Consider the following 16,249-nt stretch of genomic DNA (forward strand, 5'->3'; position numbering starts at 1 on the left):
CTTGCCTTTTCCTTTTGATTCCATTGTCATTTTCCTTTAGTATGTCTAGCCTTATCTTAGATAGTCTTTTAGACGGGAGCGGTGAGTCTGCTGGGGCCGATGTGGGTTACTTCGGCTCAGGCCGTAGATCCCCATCCTATCCAGGTGGTCAATTCGGGACAGGACGCGGTCCTCAATCCGCTCGGGGTGGACTCACCTCGGCGAGAGCGAGAGGCCTCTGGTAACTCGGCTTCTTCCATGCATCGGGGTCGGTTGCCAAACAACTTCGGCCTGTCGATAATGACGGCGGACAGGCTCCTAGCCTTAGTAGCCTGGTACAGACTCCCTATGACCTTGTATATAGCATCCCCTTAGGCAACTTTCCTTGGGATCATGATCACAACGAGATCGTGATCTTCGAGGAGTAGCTCGTAGCTGGTCTGCATGTTCCACTTCACCCCCTTAGAATCGAGATCGTTAGATTTTTTAACATTACCATAGATCAGCTACACCCGAACACTATCTATAACATCATAGGGACTATTTCTCTTTTCCATGATTACAACCTTCCCCTTGACCTCGACGTCTTTTCTTCAATTTCTTCCATCAAGAAAAATTTGTCTTGTGTTCTGCCCGAGCACAGGCGAACTTACTACTTATCACCTCGTCCTGGATACAAATTGTTGCACGAACTCCCTAATAAGGTCAAAGCCTGGAAGAGGCGTTACTTCGTGGTCCGCAACACCGAGGGATGGCCCTTCCCGACTCATTGGAGGGCAGCCATTCAAGACCCCGACGTTAGACTAGACCTGAAGACAATGGAGGAGGTCTAGTATTGGGTGGAGCTCGGCCTGAAGTTCGAAGAATTCGTGGCCGAGGAGAAGCTCGTGCAGACCAGCCCGAATCCTCTTGGTAGGTCGTTGTTTGTCGTACCTTTTCTATTCATTTCTTTGGTACTGTATCTGACTTAGATCGTTTTCATCGCAGCTGCCATGGACGACATCCTTGCCGATGAGCTCTTCGGGAGCATGAAGAAGGGGAAGAAGAAGAAGAGAGCCTCCAAAAAGGCTCACATCGAGAGTGAAGCAGCCAGGACTGAGGCTGCTGTTCCTGAGCTCGAGCACCCACGAATTACCGAGTAGCCTCCCGTGATCGATTTGGTCAAGGAGGACTCGGGCAAACCCACCCCACCCCGCATGCCAAGGAGGCTACATCTTCAGAGCCCGTCCCAGCGGCTGCCACTTCTCCGGGTAGCGATGCTCCAGCTCGGAGCATTTTGACCCCAAGTTTGGTCTTCTCGAGAGCAAGGATGTGGTGTTCGCTGAGGAGATCGCTCATTGGGCTGACTTGCCAGTCGCTAAGCTTGGGGCTCGTGCGGCTACGCACTGTATGGTGGTACATTCTTGAACTTGTCTTTCAAATTGTCTCGTACTTAAGATTTTTTTGTATACTGATACTAGTTTTCTTCTCTTGGCAGGTGAACTCCTCCATCCATGCCTTGGCTTATCAGTCTGAGGTGAATCTGAAGCAGGTTCTCGAAGCCAAGGAGTCTTCTTGAAATGCCCACACCGAACTAAACTTAGCTCGCAACGAAATCAACAAACTGAAGAACGACGCGCGAGATAAGAAGGAGCTGCTAACTCTGTTGATGTCAGAGAAGAAGGAGCTCGAGGAGTGTGAAAAGACATTGAAGAGAAAGGTCGAGAACCTTGAGGCCAACATGAAGGAACAAATCGAGCTACTGCTTCAAGCGATGGAGGAGGCCAAGGTTAAGGCTGTTGAGGAGTATAAGTCCTCAGTGGAGCTTCGAGAAAAAGCTGGTCGAGGTAGGGACATCGGGTTACCGCAAGGGGTTCAAACTCAGCAGGTGGTTGACCCGACGTGAGTTTCCCCACCTCGACCTCAGCGCCATAACCACATCGAAGATCACCAAGGAGATGGCCATCGAAGCTACCAAAGATCCGGACTCCGAAGCGGAGAGTGATGATGACCTGCTTGACGAGGAGGAGGAGACCGGTGCTGGTGAGGACTGTATGGAGACAAATCCTCCTGTCGAAGTCTCCAGTAAGGATGAAGAGCCCCGAAGTGATTGAATGCCTCTTTTCTTGGACCCCCTACATACAATGTATATCCCGGGCCTCCGAGCTTGGCAAGTATAGGTTGTTGCCGAGCTGGTGAGCTCGACACTAGTAGGAATGATCTAATTAGCATTGTATGCCAGGGCGATCAGACACTGTAGGGGACATACCCAATCTGTCTATGCATGGGTCGCTTTTTTGCCTAAATGTTGGTTATCCCTAAGTGCCGAGATAATGAGCTTGACTTCATGTGGGATTAACCTTACATTGTTGTACGCCAAGGTGAATTAAACACCGTAGGGTTTGCACCTGAGCTGTCTATGCCTCATAGGCGACTAAGACTTGTTTGCCTATGCCGAAGAGGCGAGTAGGACTTGTCAGCTTATGCCGAAGAGGCGACTAGGACTTGTCGTAGTAACGAGGTCTTCTGTCAGCTCGACTCCATAGCCCTTAGGCTTCTGGGAGTGACTCGCAGTCCTCTCTCCAATCAGTCATCTTTCTTGACCAGTTCGGTGGTCACATAGACTTGAAGAAATTTTTCCTTTGAGTTACGAATTCATAAGTAGTACCTTCTTAGGTTATCGATATTCCATGCTCGTGGTACCTGCTTTTCTTCCAAAGTCTCAAGCTCATTTGTGCCTTCCCTGAATACCCGCTTTACTCGGTATGAACCTTCCCAATTCAGTTCGACCTTGCCAACACCAGGCTCAGGTACCATAACCTTCCGAAGAACTAGGTCGCCAACGCGGAAGTGTCATTTTCTGACCCGAACGTTATAGTACCGAGATACTCTTTGTTGGTAAGTTGCGATCCGAATGTAAGCCAGGTCTTGTACCTCTTGTATTAGGTCTAGGTTGGTACGGAGCTTGTCATCGTTTGTTTCTTCATCATAAGCCTCCAATCGTAATGTGGGCACCTCAGTTTCCGTCGGGATCACCGCTTCTACACCATATGTGAGGTTGAAAGGGGTCTCTCCTGTCGCGGTCTTAATAGTAGTTCAGTAGGCCCAAAGGACACTGGGCAATTCGTCCACCCACAACCCCTTGGCTCGAGCTAAGTGGGCTTTCAATCCGCGAAGTGTTGTTCTGTTAGTTACTTCTGCTTGCCCGTTCGCCTGGAGGTGTGCCACCGAGGTAAAATTTTGTTGAATCCCCATTTCGGCACACCAGTTTTGAAACTTAATATCTTCGAACTGCTTCCCATTGTCGGATATCAACACTTGAGGTAGTCCGAAGCGACATACTATGCTTTTCCAGAAGAAATTCAGTATGTTGTGGGTTGTGATCGTTACCAAGGGTTCGGCTTCCACCCACTTCGTAAAGTAATCTACTGCTACAACCAATAGTCTCCTTTGCCCTGTTGCTGGCAAGAAAGGACCAAGGATGTCGATTCCCCACTGCGCGAATGGCCACTGGCTGGTGAGGTATTTCAAATCAGCAGCGGGTTGATGGTGAATGTTGGCATGCCTCTGACACTTGTCACACTTTTTGGCGAGCTCGAGTGCATCTGCCTTCATTGTGGGCCAGTAATAGCCTTGCCTCAACACTTCTGTGCGAGAGCTCTACCCCCCTAGTGTTGGTAGTACAAGCCTTCATGGGTGTCGCGAAGTACATGCTAAGTTTTTAAGGGTCGCAAGCAGCACAGGTAAGTGAGCGTGAAAGATCTTCTGTATAGTTGTTCGTCTATCAGAACGTACTTAGCTGACTGGAGCTCTACCCTTCGAGCCGCGTTGTGTTCTGTAGGTAGGGTCCCGTGGAGCAGATAACTCACGAGTGGGTTGATCCAACTCGGTTCCACTTGTGATACAAGAGCGGCCTCTTCTGCCCACCCGAGAATGCTGGGCCGAGGTAAGTCCTTTATGTACACAGTTCGCATGGTGTTACTGCTCGTGCTAGCTAGTCGCGATAAGGCGTCGACCTAAGCGTTCTTAGACCTCGAAATTTGTCTGATAAATTAGGAGACGAAGCTACAAAGGATCTCTTTGACTTTGGCCAAGTCATAGGCTTCATACTCACCAAGGGCTTGGTTAACCACTGGTTGTGAGTCATTGCATACGATGAGGAGCTTTGCTTTCATTTCCCTTGCTGAGGTTAACCCGGTGACCAATGCTTCATATTCTGCCTCATTGTTTGATGCCCCGAATCCGAACCGGAGAGCATATTCCAGCTTCACCTCGCTTGGGTCGTACAGTATCAGTCCTGCACTGCTTCCCTGTTGGTTGGACGAGCCGTTGACATGGAGGATCCAGGGCTCCTCGTCCCAGGTCGGTTCCACTTTGACTGGGACTGACGCCGCATTGGTTAGAGCTCCTGTCATGTCATCGAGCTCGGTCATCTCAGGGGTCACTGTGCTAAGCGTGCATTCTGCTACAAAATCGTCCAAGACTTGAGCTTTGATTGTTGGTCGAGGCTCATACCGGATATCGTATTCGCTCAGTTCGATGGACCACTTCGTTAATCTCCTAGACACCTCGGGTTTGAGCAAAATCTGCCTCAGAGGTTTGTTGGTGAGAACGACGATAGTGTGGGCCTGGAAGTACGGGCGAAGTTTTTGGGCTATTATGATTAATGCGTACGCTAGTTTCTCGATCTCCGGATCTTTCTGCATCCTGCAAAACTTTTCTAACATAGTAGATGGGTCGTTGGACCCAATCTACTTCTTTGATCAGTACCGAACTAACCACTTCATCGCTCGCAGAGAGGTATAGCTTTAACACATCCCCTTCTTCGGGTCGAGTTAAAACTAGGGCGGTACCTAAGTATCTTTCCAGCTTGTCAAAAGCGAGCTGACACTCTTCAATCCATTCGAAGTCCTTACTCTTTTTTATAGCTTTAAAAAAGGGTAAGCATCGGTCTGTCGATTTGGACATGAAGCGGCTCAGGGCGGCTATCCAGCCAGTCAACCTCTGAACATCTTTTATTTTGCGGGGTGGTCTCATATCTAGAATGGCTTTTATTTTGTCTGGGTTGGCCTCGACGCCACGTCGGTTGACTATATAGCCTAGAAATTTACCCGAAGTGACTTCGAAGACGCTTATTTGGATTTAACTTCATGTTATATCTTCGTAAAATTTGAAAAACAATCTTTAAATCATTCAACAAAGAATTTGAAAACTGGGTCTTCACAACCATGTCATCAACATAACATTCTACTTTATTGCCGATTAACGCCTCAAAAATCTTATTTACAAAGCGCTGAAATGTTGCCCCAACATTTTTTAATCCGAAGGGCATGACCTTGTAATAGTATAACCCGAGCTCAGTTATGAAGGCGGTCTTCTCTTCGTCAGCAGGATCCATCCTAATCTGGTTGTAACCGGAATAGGCGCCCAGGAAGCATAGCAACTCATGCCCTGAAGTCGCGTCAACTAGGCGGTCGATTTTTTTTAGCGGGAAGCAATCTTTCGGGCAGGCTCTGTTCAGGTTGGTGTAATCGACGCACATGTGCCACTTTCCATTGGCTTTTTTCACCAGAACTGGGTTAGCCACCCAACTCGGGCAATGGACTTCCCTGATGAAGTCTGCCGTGAGGAGCTTCCCAACCTCATCATCGACTACCCTCCAACGTTCTGGGGTGAGGTTGCGCTTCTTCTGCCATATTGGCCTGACTAAAGGGTCAGTATTAAGTTTGTGAGCTATAATTTTTGAATCAATTCCGGGCATTTCTGCCGCGAACCAAGCAAAAACGTCTAAATTTTCAAGTAAGAAACTTACTAGCTGGGAGAGAAGTTCGTTGATCGAGGCACCGATCTAGAGAGTCTTGGTCGGTTCGTCAGCAGAGACTGGTATGTGGATCATCTCCTCTTTCGGGGCAGCTCGCTCGTCGGTACACTCCGCTGGTTGCTCGAGCTCGACATCCTCTGCTAGCTTTGCTTTTCCTTTTAGAGCAGCCATGTAGCACTTGCGTGATTCAAGCTGGTCACCTCACACGACTCCCACTCCGTAATCAGTTGGGAACTTCATCGCCAAATAGTAAGTGGATACTATCGCACGTAGAACATGCGTGATGGGCCGACCTACTATGGCGTTGTAGGGCGAGGGAGTCGTGACTACTAGGAACGTGTCCTCAAATCACACGATGTTTGGCCACGTGTCAATTTCCACGAGTACTGTGATTCGACCAAGAGGTCTGACCTCCTCGCCTCTGAACCCTACCAAAGGAGTATCTGCTTGTTTCAGGTTGCTCTGTTGTAACTGTAGTTTGTCGAAGGTCTCCTTGAAGAGTATATCTGCCGAGCTGTCTAAGTCTACTAAGATGTGCTTTACCTTGAAGTCATTAATTCTTAGCTTCACCACTAGGGCATCATCGTGAGGGTACTGGATCCCACGTGCATCGTCCTCAATGAAGTATATCGGTTCTTCAAGTCGAGGTCGCTTTGGTGGATTTTCCTTCTCGTTCTCTAGTTTGCGGACCGAGGTCCTCCCAACTGCCGATGTGCATTCGGTGATGATGGATCCACCGGTGATCATGTTAATTACCCGTTGATTGGTCTTTCCTCTGGCAACTGTCGCGGTGGTTGCTCATTCTACCTGCTGACCCCAGGGCCATTCCTCCTCTGGTCCCCCTGTCGATCTGCTTGTCCCCTATCTTCTCGCAAGATGAAGTTCTTCAAGTATCTACAGCGGATAAGTTCCTCGATCTCGTCGTAGAGATTCATGCAATTCTTTATGTTGTGTCCATGATCTCAGTGGAAATGGTAGTAAACATTTGGGTTTCTTGTTGTTGGGTCTCCCCTTAGCATGAGAGGCCATTTGACAAAGGAGGAGTCCTTAATAGCCATTAAGATCTCTCCTCGCTTAGCGTTCAGAGGCGTGTAGCTCGTTCTCTCCACAAGTGGGGTCCTGGAGCATCGACCTGACTTGCGAGCTCGAGAGGGGGACCGACTTCTTGACTTGCTTCTTCCCCTACTCAGGGACTTTCTTTTCTTCCTTTCCTACTCCCCATTGCTCGTTCATTCATTCTCTCTCTTCCTCTTTTCCGACGGTGGGTTGTCGATCTTTTGATTGATCTCCTCCTCGGTTCCGATGAATTGATCTGCTAACTTAAGAAATTAGGTGATGTCCTTTGGTTTGTTAGCTACCACATGCAACTTAAACTCTTTGTGGGTGATTCCTTTCTTTGTTGCAGTGAAGCGCACCGCCGGGTCGAGGTCCGGTATCTGTAAGTGTCATTGAAGCACTTTATATAGCTTATGATTGATTCTCCTTCTCTCTAAACCATGTTCAAAAGGCTTTCCTGTGATTTCAGACACTTCTTGTTAGTAATGAAGTGCACAGTAAACAAGTCGGCAAACTGGGACCAACTTTTGATGGAGCCTGGCTTAAGGTTTTGGTACCAAGTTCGTACTACCCCCTTAAACGTAGTGGAGAAGGCCACACACATGCAGGACTCATCAGCCCCATCTAGGTGCATTTGAGACTAGGAAGAGTCCACATGGTCATTGGGGTCAAACGACCCATACTTGTCTAATGGGGGCATCTTAAAATCTTTTGGCATTGGAGTTGCCAAGAGATCGGGAGACAAAGGGGATGACCAGCAAAGTAGTGGAGGCACCGTCTTTGTAGCCACCGAGCTCGCTTCTTCCTTTCCTTTGGTTTGCTCTTCTTGCTGGCTTGGCTTCGCCGGTGGGCTGTTCCTGGGCGAGGGTGCTGTTGACTTTAGTCTGGTCTGGTACTTCGGCCTTGTTGCGAGGTAGATCCCGGTTCCTTCTTATTGAATTCTCTTTGTTGTGAGGATCGAACTGGCTGTCGCGAGGGACGGAGAGGCCTTGTCTCGAGTTCGCACCTCGAACCCCAAACTGGTAATTTTCTGTTCGTGAGCTATCATTTTCTTGCTGGGAATATCGAGGCGGATTGGGCTGACTATCCCTAGACCTGTTTCTGAGATTTTCTTGCGAGACTGGAGGAGTGTGCTGACCATCTCTCCTTCCACGGGGCGAAACTTGACTCCTAAGAGGAATCGGTACTTGTGAGGTCTCTTCGCCCCGAGGGGGAGATCGACTAATGTTCTGGTTAGTTTCAGGCCGATTCGGGTTTTGGCCTTGACGGGGCCTTGGGTGCCAAGGTGGAACCAGCTGCTAGTTTGGCTGTAGTGGAGGGAATAGGTGTTGATACTGCTGGTACAAATAATATTGTTGGTACTACTGGAACTGTTGGATCTGCTGCATCTGGATCTGAATTGCCTGGACGCACTGAATGTGGTCATGAAACTAGGAATGCCCGATTCCGGGGGGAACCACAGATGGCTCAGAGAAAGTCGCGCCTACCATTGGGGGAAGTGGGACCCTCACTTGCATGGTGCTCGGTGGTACGGACAGTGACAGGACTCCAGACGCTGTGAGCGGAATAGTGAACTGGCTGATGCATACCGTAGGACCTTGGGGGAAGGTTGATTGCTGGGCTTTCCCCTTGGTGACATTCATCTCAAAACTTTTTCCGGTGTGGCTGGAAGATGCCATTGCCGTTGAGATTAAATTTGAAACTGTAAAGAGATAGGGATGACCTTTCGATTGTTTCCCACTGACGGCGCCAATTGATGGTGCGCGATCTGGCTACTCCTAGCTGGAGGGCGATCCAAACTCCAATTGGGCGGCGAGCTGGATCAATCTGCAAAATAGTAGATCAGAGAACCCGGGGTAGCTAACCCAGCGAGGTCGCTCCGATGCTTAAGTCAGTACTTATGCTATGAATGCGAGCTAAATGCTTGAGAGCTTGAGTTCTAGTGGGTAGAGTAATAACGCGTACTTTTGCCTTGAAGTTTCATGTCTTTATATACTGGAGTAGTCGTGGGCCTTATGAAAGAGCTCCGGGATCTCCGGGCTGTGGAGATAAGGTTTGTTCCGTTTTTTGAAGGAGAGCAGTATGTTGATAAGGTTTATCGTTTACCTCCGATTTAGGCAGAGCCGAGACGAGTTCTTATCGTGATCTCGGGAAATTCGGGATCTGTTGGCTCATCGTGATCTTGAAAGATTCGGGATCTGTTGGGGAGGCCTTTGGAGTCGGTTATGTAGCGTTTCGACTCATTAGCTCCGAGCTGAAACTTCGATTCTTTAGTCCCGATTTGGATTGAGTGTCGAGGTGCTTCTACACTAAGGTGGGTTTTGGGCCAAGGTGATTGAATACCCGAACTTCGAATGTTACGAACTGGGTTCGCTTGGTTGAATTATCACCCTCGATCAGATCGCGCCCACGTATCCCCTTCTTACTAGGTCGTGCCAAATCACCCTTCATCACCCTTAATAGGGCAGCTTCTACCAGTAACATAAATACAATCTTAAGAAAAAACATAAATTAAAGGGCCTTAGGCCAATAATACTAACTAATAATGTTAAATAAAAAAAACAAAAAACTGCTGAATCTCAACAAATATATTAAATAAATTTTTATTAAATGTATAATATTTCAATGGCTCAACAAATATATTAAATAAAATTATAATAAACGCATAATATTTTCAACAGATTTATTATAATCCGGTCTATTAGATGAAACCCGATTGTCCTATGAACCGGCAGATTGGGTTCTGGGTCTAAAATTAGAGGTCTGATTGGGTTCCGGTTCCTTTAATATTTATTGTAACGTCGATTCCGATTATACCCGGGGCCCGACCCGTTTACAGTCCAATGCCCGAAGATCCGGACAATCGTAAAATGAAAAAGTTTAAATTCTTAAATTAGAAGAAACCTAATCACACCCAAAAATCAAAATTATTGGACGGTGGGTCCCTAAGAAAAGGCGTAGTTATAGCTGTAGACTTGTAGTCGGAAACTAGTTATCGCAGAAAGAGATCGGACGGTCAAGAGCACAAATAGATGAGGATAGGGGCCCACACGCGCCCATGAAACAGAGCGGTTGGGTCAGACAGATATATTCATCTCGGTCCAAAAAGGAAGATGCTTGAGAATATGCCTTAAATTTTTCAAATTTAATTTTATCACGAAAAAAAAAACCGGATAATAAGTGCCCCTCCTCCCATGCTGTTATAAAAACCCCTCTCAAATCCCTACCCGTCACGGCTTCCTTCCTTCCGTTCTCTCTCATAGTCATCATAGCGTTGGATTCCTTCATTTTCTGAACAAGGCGAAGCTATTAGCCCTAGCCATGCATACTTACGCTTCGCCCCCCGAACAAGAACAGTTCATCGATAAACTGGAGATTTTCAAGATCCAAGGCAGAGATAAGCGTGGGCGAAAGGTGCTTCGCATCATAGGGAAGTTCTTTCCTGGTAAGATTTCTTTTTCGTTTTTTTTGTTTCTTTTTAGTAGAATGGTTTATTGTTAAATCGATTGAATCTTAATGGTTTTTTCATTTTTTCTTTGGTTGATTGATGGTTAGCTCGAATTGTGAGCGCGGAGGTTCTGAACAAGTATCTGGAGGAGAAAATCTTTCCTCAGTTGGGAGAACGGCCATTCTCGGTGGTTTACGTGCACACCAATGTTCAGAGGAGCGAAAACTTCCCTGGAATCTCGACTCTGCGATCAATCTACGAGGCTCTCCCTATCAACGTCAAAGAGAATCTCGAAGCCGTTTATTTTGTTCACCCGGGCCTCCAGTCCAGGCTTTTCCTCGCTACCTTCGGTCGTTTTCTCTTCAGCGGAGGGTAAAACATCTCCTCCACTCCTCCTAGTCTTCTTGCCCACACCCCCAGCCCATCTTAGAATTCAACCTAGCTGCCGTTTCTGTTTTTTGCACCTAGATCTACTGCGGGCAGTTACTTTCACAGTTCCACCCTTTTTTATCTCGCATTGATTTGAATCCACGGCGCAAGTTAGTGATTTCCGTTGTACTTGTTTTGTCTCTTATAGGTTGTACGGGAAGCTGAAATATGTTAGCAGGCTGGAATTTCTGTGGGAACACGTCCGGAGAAACGAAATCGAGATCCCGGACTTCGTATACGATCACGACGAGGAGCTGGAGTACCGTCCGATGATGGATTACGGGTTGGAGAGTGACCACCCGAGAGTGTACGGCGCACCGACGGTTGATTCTCCGGTGTCTATGTACTCGATGAGATGTATCTCATAATAGAATGCGGAGAGGGGGCAGCGGTGGTGAGGAGTGGAGTGGTGAAGGTTTTGAAACTTGAAAAAAAGTCTTGTCTGTGGGCTGAATTCGATTTTCTCTGCAACTTCTGCTAGTCTGCTAGGGATTAGATGGATAGGGTTGTCCTTTCTGGAATTGTTTAGGGGAATTTCGAGGATATACAGAACTGTAAATATAAAAAATTGTATTAATCACTGTGGTAATAGACAGGAAAGAACCCTGCTTCCTGACATCTCTGTGGCAATCGGGTGATTCCCTCTTCTCTTTTGTTTCCTTCAAAAAACGTAACAAAAGAAGGCCTCGACTGGAAAGCGAAAGGCGTTGGCTTCTTGAGTCTCGATTGCCGATATTCTTTTACTCCGGTTTGGAGGTTGCTTTGGGTTTGCCTTTGCACGTGACCTGTTGCTGTTTGTTGCAGTTGACAAGTTTGCAAGAGAGGAAAGAATTCTGCGTAAAGTGAACGAAAGGACCGCGGATTTGTCATTTAATAAGCGTGATTTTGGAGATTAAATAATTAATGAGATTGGGAGAAAAGAAAACTGGGCAAAAGAATCACGGGATATAAACGGCTAAACCCTTTCGGAGTCTGGAATCCAACTTCTTACACGAATCTTGCCACGTGGACAACCATTATTCCATTCCAGCATGGTAAAACAGAAAAAGAAACAAACAAACAAACACCAAACCAGGCCGTTTTTCCTTAGTATTCCAGTGAACCAAGAGATTCTGAATCGAGGTCCAAGGAATCAATGGAAAAGATTGAAGTATGAATCCCGGCTGGGAATGCATAATCGACGTCGGACGGTCGGAGGGATGTCTATCAGTCTTTGTCCGGGAAAAGTAAAGGAGAGATGACTTTATCTGTTTATCAAAACCATTGGACCGATGACGTGAACCACTATTACCTGACCAGGGGCTGCGCTTTTTTCTCAATACACCGACTCAGACCGGATGGTTCGGACAATGCTTTATTGACTCGAACCAAATCGTTGACCAACGATAAGGCTTGGCTAATCTGGAGCTTTGTGTGCATGACACGTTAGCATGGTGTGTGGGGTAAAAAGTAATTAAATCAATATTCTTTTAATTTGAAAGACAAAGAAAGATTTAAATAGTGTCATGTGCAGGAAGATTCAAAAACAGCGACGGGAGAACTGCCACATCTTTTGCAGGTTTCTCAGAAACTATGGTGTTTGGGAGTTTGGACCGATGCGGGTTTCTCGGAAATTAGTGCCAAAAATTTCTGATTATTTTGATGGTTGATTGGCTGATTCTTGAATCGATAAAAAATGATTATTAATATAGGAAAATGACGGTTCAGCGCAAGATCAGAATTTTTAAGCAAAGTACAATTAGGGTGGGTGCCAGCTCGAAATTGATGTATAATATTGGGATTTTGACATTTTGAATGTTTATACATAGGAATTTGGAAATATGCATTGATACTTTTTCATATTAAAATTGGGCTGAAAAGCAAAATGTCTAAAACCCACCATCAGAACCAGATCTTTTCAGGCCCATTTCTATTATCAAAAAAAATTCATAATCTATTTTAAAGGGAATTTGTCTAAAACTCACTTTGAATGTTCAGTATTTTTCTTAAATTTATTACAATTTTTTAAAATGTTTAAAACTCACTATGTCACTAATTTGACTTTAAATAGATTAATGGCTAATGGACATTAATATATTACCATTTTAATCTTAATAGAAAATAGAAAATATATAAAATAAATTAACGGGTGTTAATATATAACTATTTTAATATTTAGACATAAAAAAAGAAAAAAGTTCAAAAAAATATTTTCAAATATAAAATACATAAAAACATAGAAATTATAAAAAATATGAAAAATTATACAAATTGCAAACAAAATAAAAATTATTTTCAAATTATAGAAACTATAGAAATTGAAAAACGAATTCAGAAAGTAAAAATTGTAGAAAAAACACCAAAAATAATAGAAAAACACAGAAATTGAAAATAAATAACAAAAATACAAGAAAATTTATAATTTGTAGAAAATAGAAAAATGTAAAAAAAACAGAAATGATAACAAAACATTGGAAATTATAACAAAACATTAAAAATGCAAAAAAGAAACAAGAAAATTAAAAACTGAAAAAGACCATTTTCCTCTAACTCACCATTTAAGGGTTATTTGGTCATGAAAATTGTTATTTATGTTGACATGGACACCTCTGTTAAAAAGCATTAACGGTACACTAATAGAAGGTGAATTTTGAAAAAATAAAAACTTAATATCATTATGAATTTTAAATATTTTGAAAAGTTATAATGAGTTTAAGAGAAATATTGAAAACTCATTTAGACAATTTCCCATTTCTAAATTCTAAGAAATCAGCTGACATGGCAGCAATAATACTAAACAAATAACTTTTTTAATTTCTAAAAAATCAATGATCTTAAATCACTGATTTTTGAGAAATTTCATCGGAAGAATAATATTGGTCCCAAACATCTCTCTAGTGCCTGTTTGGAAGGGACCCATTTGGAGGGGCTTTTTCTGTTAGCGTTGTATGGGGTCCACCTTGCAACGCCAGAAGCCCTGCACCTTCGTGTGTAAATACAGACAGCCGTTGGGTTATGTCTGGGTTCAAATATGATCCGTTAATAAGAATCTTATTCATCTGATTTTTAGATTAGACTGGGATCAGAATTGGATATTGAATATTATTTAATAAATTAAAATTTCTTAAACTATCCTTATCATTTAGCTAATTGACTAATTCCATCGTTTATATATTATCTTAAAGTAATTCAAGTTTTTTAATAATTGGCATCACCATTAAATAATAATGAAAAAAATAAAATGTTAAGTTTACCCTTTACTGCTCTTCGGATTTTTAAAATAAGATGGAAATCCATCTGATAAAAATTTTTGTCGGTGAAACCATTCAAGCTCACCGATCTTGAACAAGATTGACAGAATATTGAGTCGCAATCGACTCCACTGATAATAATTGGCATCACCATAAGGAAAGCAGCAAATTCAGCATCAATCAAGGCAAAAACAAGAGCCAATTGCTTCTTGCCATGATTTTCAAAATCGAACTGGATCAGACGGTTGAACTGGAAAAACCAGGAACCAGTCTGACAAATCGTGGAGATTCGCAATGGAAAGGGGAAGCTCAACGCAGAAGATGAGTTGCGATGAGGTCCCAACGAAAAGGGAATTGCGATGAAGTCACGACCAAGATGAGAAACAGAGTGTCTAAAGACTTTTATTCCATAAATTAAATACAAGGGAGGCTTTTATAGGTGATGGGAGTGTCGGTTTAGTTCCGATCTTGAATTCTTGAATCTTGTACCGTCTTTGCCAGATCAGCACAATCGCCTAACTGTCATGTATCTTGGTTAACATGGTAAGGTGATCGGTTTCGTTTTTCCTTAAAATCGGAATTTCTCTAAAAATTGGGCGATTAATTATTTGAACGTTTTGACCATTTTTTATTTTTTTTGTCAAAACGGGCCAATCATTCGATTCCAACGATCAAACCATTTGACCCAATAACCGGACCCCTGACCGATTCAGAGTCCTGGTCGATAATGATGATACAATTTTGAAGAAAAATCAATAAAATAATCCAGACATCTTGAAGACACGAAAATACATGCAAGAACTTAATGCAAAACAAATTGGTTTAGGATAATTGAAGAGCACTTGGTGATCTAATTCACCCTCAATTCATGCATAGGAACGGAGATTAAGTCTGAACTCTTGTTCCAAAAAAAGAAAAAATTGAAGGAAAACGAACGTATTCAGCATCACCCAGAAATGATGCTGATATGGGAATTGTAGACATGAAATGAGGGAGAGAACCTACCTCTAATGTAGCGCTTAGGACACTGGTTTTGCTTCGGAGAGATTGAACCAACTGGAAAAGGCAAATGTGCTTGGAAGATGATGGATTTTAGCTCTGTTTCAAATTTTATTTTCGTTGCTTCTTTTTTTTGAGAAAATTTAGGATTTTACTTCTTTTAACGTGAATGCTAAAACCTGCGAAAAAAAAATCGTATTTTGGCTCGTTTTGTTTTCGTTGCTTCTTCCTTTTGAGAGTGGGAATGGAGACATTCTCTGCTCTCTGGTCTCTACCTCTCAATATAGAGGAGGCTGGAGGCTTATCCTGTTTACGAGTGAGAGAGAGAAAGAGAAAGATCTAAACTCAACAGTTTTGTTGATCTCTTTGATTCCGCCAAATCACCCCGCCGCTTCATGGACGATGAACATTGCGAAGGTGAAGGTAGTGGAGGAACGTTGTGAGGGTGATTGCAAAAGAGGGATGAAGGATAATATTAAGTTTAAAAAAAAAAAAATTATAATTCATGTGATATCACATGTACACAGATTTTGACAGAACAATAACAGTTGCTAATGGCAGAGGTAGAGCTAAAATAACATGTAAATAACAAGGATAGAATTAGTCAATTAATTAAATCATAAGAATAATTTAAAAGATTTGCCCTTAAAATAATCATATAATAATATATCTTTGACTATTTAGTCAACGTACGAAATTAAATGAATTGGATTGCGATAACATTTTCAAATGGAATCGCCTTATTCGGAACGGATGGAGATACACCCCTACATGCTATAACCTCTGAGGCAGGTTTTCTTCTATTTTTTTTTCCTGTATTTCTATTCAATGTGTGAAGGTGTCCATAGGTTGTGTTTGGCATAAAAAAAGGATAGGAAAACCGGTACAAAATTACATTTTCAACATATAGTTATAGATATTTACACACGTATAAGGGGATACGCGTGCAAAGAAAAAAGTCCATGAGATCTGAACTCACTTGTCACAAATTCACGACGTCCTAGGAGAAAAGGATTGGGTTCATAATGAAAAAAATAGGAAAGGAATAAATGATGGGTTAATAATAATAAAAAAAATAAGGTAAAAAGGATGGGAGAATATTAGACATCTTGGAATGCAAGTCACCTAAAACTAAATGTAAAATGCTGTGGGAACACAATTCTAGTATCGGTATATTTTATCAATGCATTACTCATTCAATTAGTATATTTAAAACTTGTTTGTCAACAAGCAAAATGCACCAGTGGTCTAGTGGTAGAATAGTACCCTGCCACGGTACAGACCCGGGTTCGATTCCCGGCTGGTGCA

The 16,249-nt window shown here is 43.5% G+C and overlaps 1 protein-coding gene and 1 non-coding gene across 2 annotated transcripts; both read left to right on the top strand.

The window, feature by feature from the left end:
• The first annotated feature begins 10,059 nt into the window (after positions 1-10,059).
• On the top strand, positions 10,060-11,328 carry LOC104604332 (SEC14 cytosolic factor family protein / phosphoglyceride transfer family protein). Its single transcript, XM_010268632.3, has 3 exons — positions 10,060-10,280; positions 10,391-10,655; positions 10,861-11,328. The coding sequence occupies exons 1-3, from the start codon at positions 10,157-10,159 to the stop codon at positions 11,078-11,080; spliced, it is 609 nt and encodes a 202-aa protein (XP_010266934.1). The 5' UTR covers positions 10,060-10,156; the 3' UTR covers positions 11,081-11,328.
• A 4,850-nt stretch (positions 11,329-16,178) lies between these two features.
• Positions 16,179-16,249, top strand: TRNAG-GCC (transfer RNA glycine (anticodon GCC)). Its single transcript has one exon. It is a non-coding gene; the product is annotated as a tRNA-Gly (tRNA).

Source organism: Nelumbo nucifera, chromosome 6, assembly GCF_055504915.1.
Source record: "Nelumbo nucifera cultivar China Antique chromosome 6, China Antique-T2T, whole genome shotgun sequence".
Taxonomy (NCBI): Eukaryota; Viridiplantae; Streptophyta; class Magnoliopsida; order Proteales; family Nelumbonaceae; genus Nelumbo; species Nelumbo nucifera.

Coding starts and splice junctions, on each gene's coding strand:
- LOC104604332 (XM_010268632.3), top strand. CDS start 10,157: ATGCATACTTACGCTTCGCCCCCCGAACAAGAACAGTTCATCGATAAA. Junction 10,281..10,390: donor CATAGGGAAGTTCTTTCCTG/GTAAGATTTCTT, acceptor ATTGATGGTTAG/CTCGAATTGTGAGCGCGGAG. Junction 10,656..10,860: donor CGTTTTCTCTTCAGCGGAGG/GTAAAACATCTC, acceptor TGTCTCTTATAG/GTTGTACGGGAAGCTGAAAT.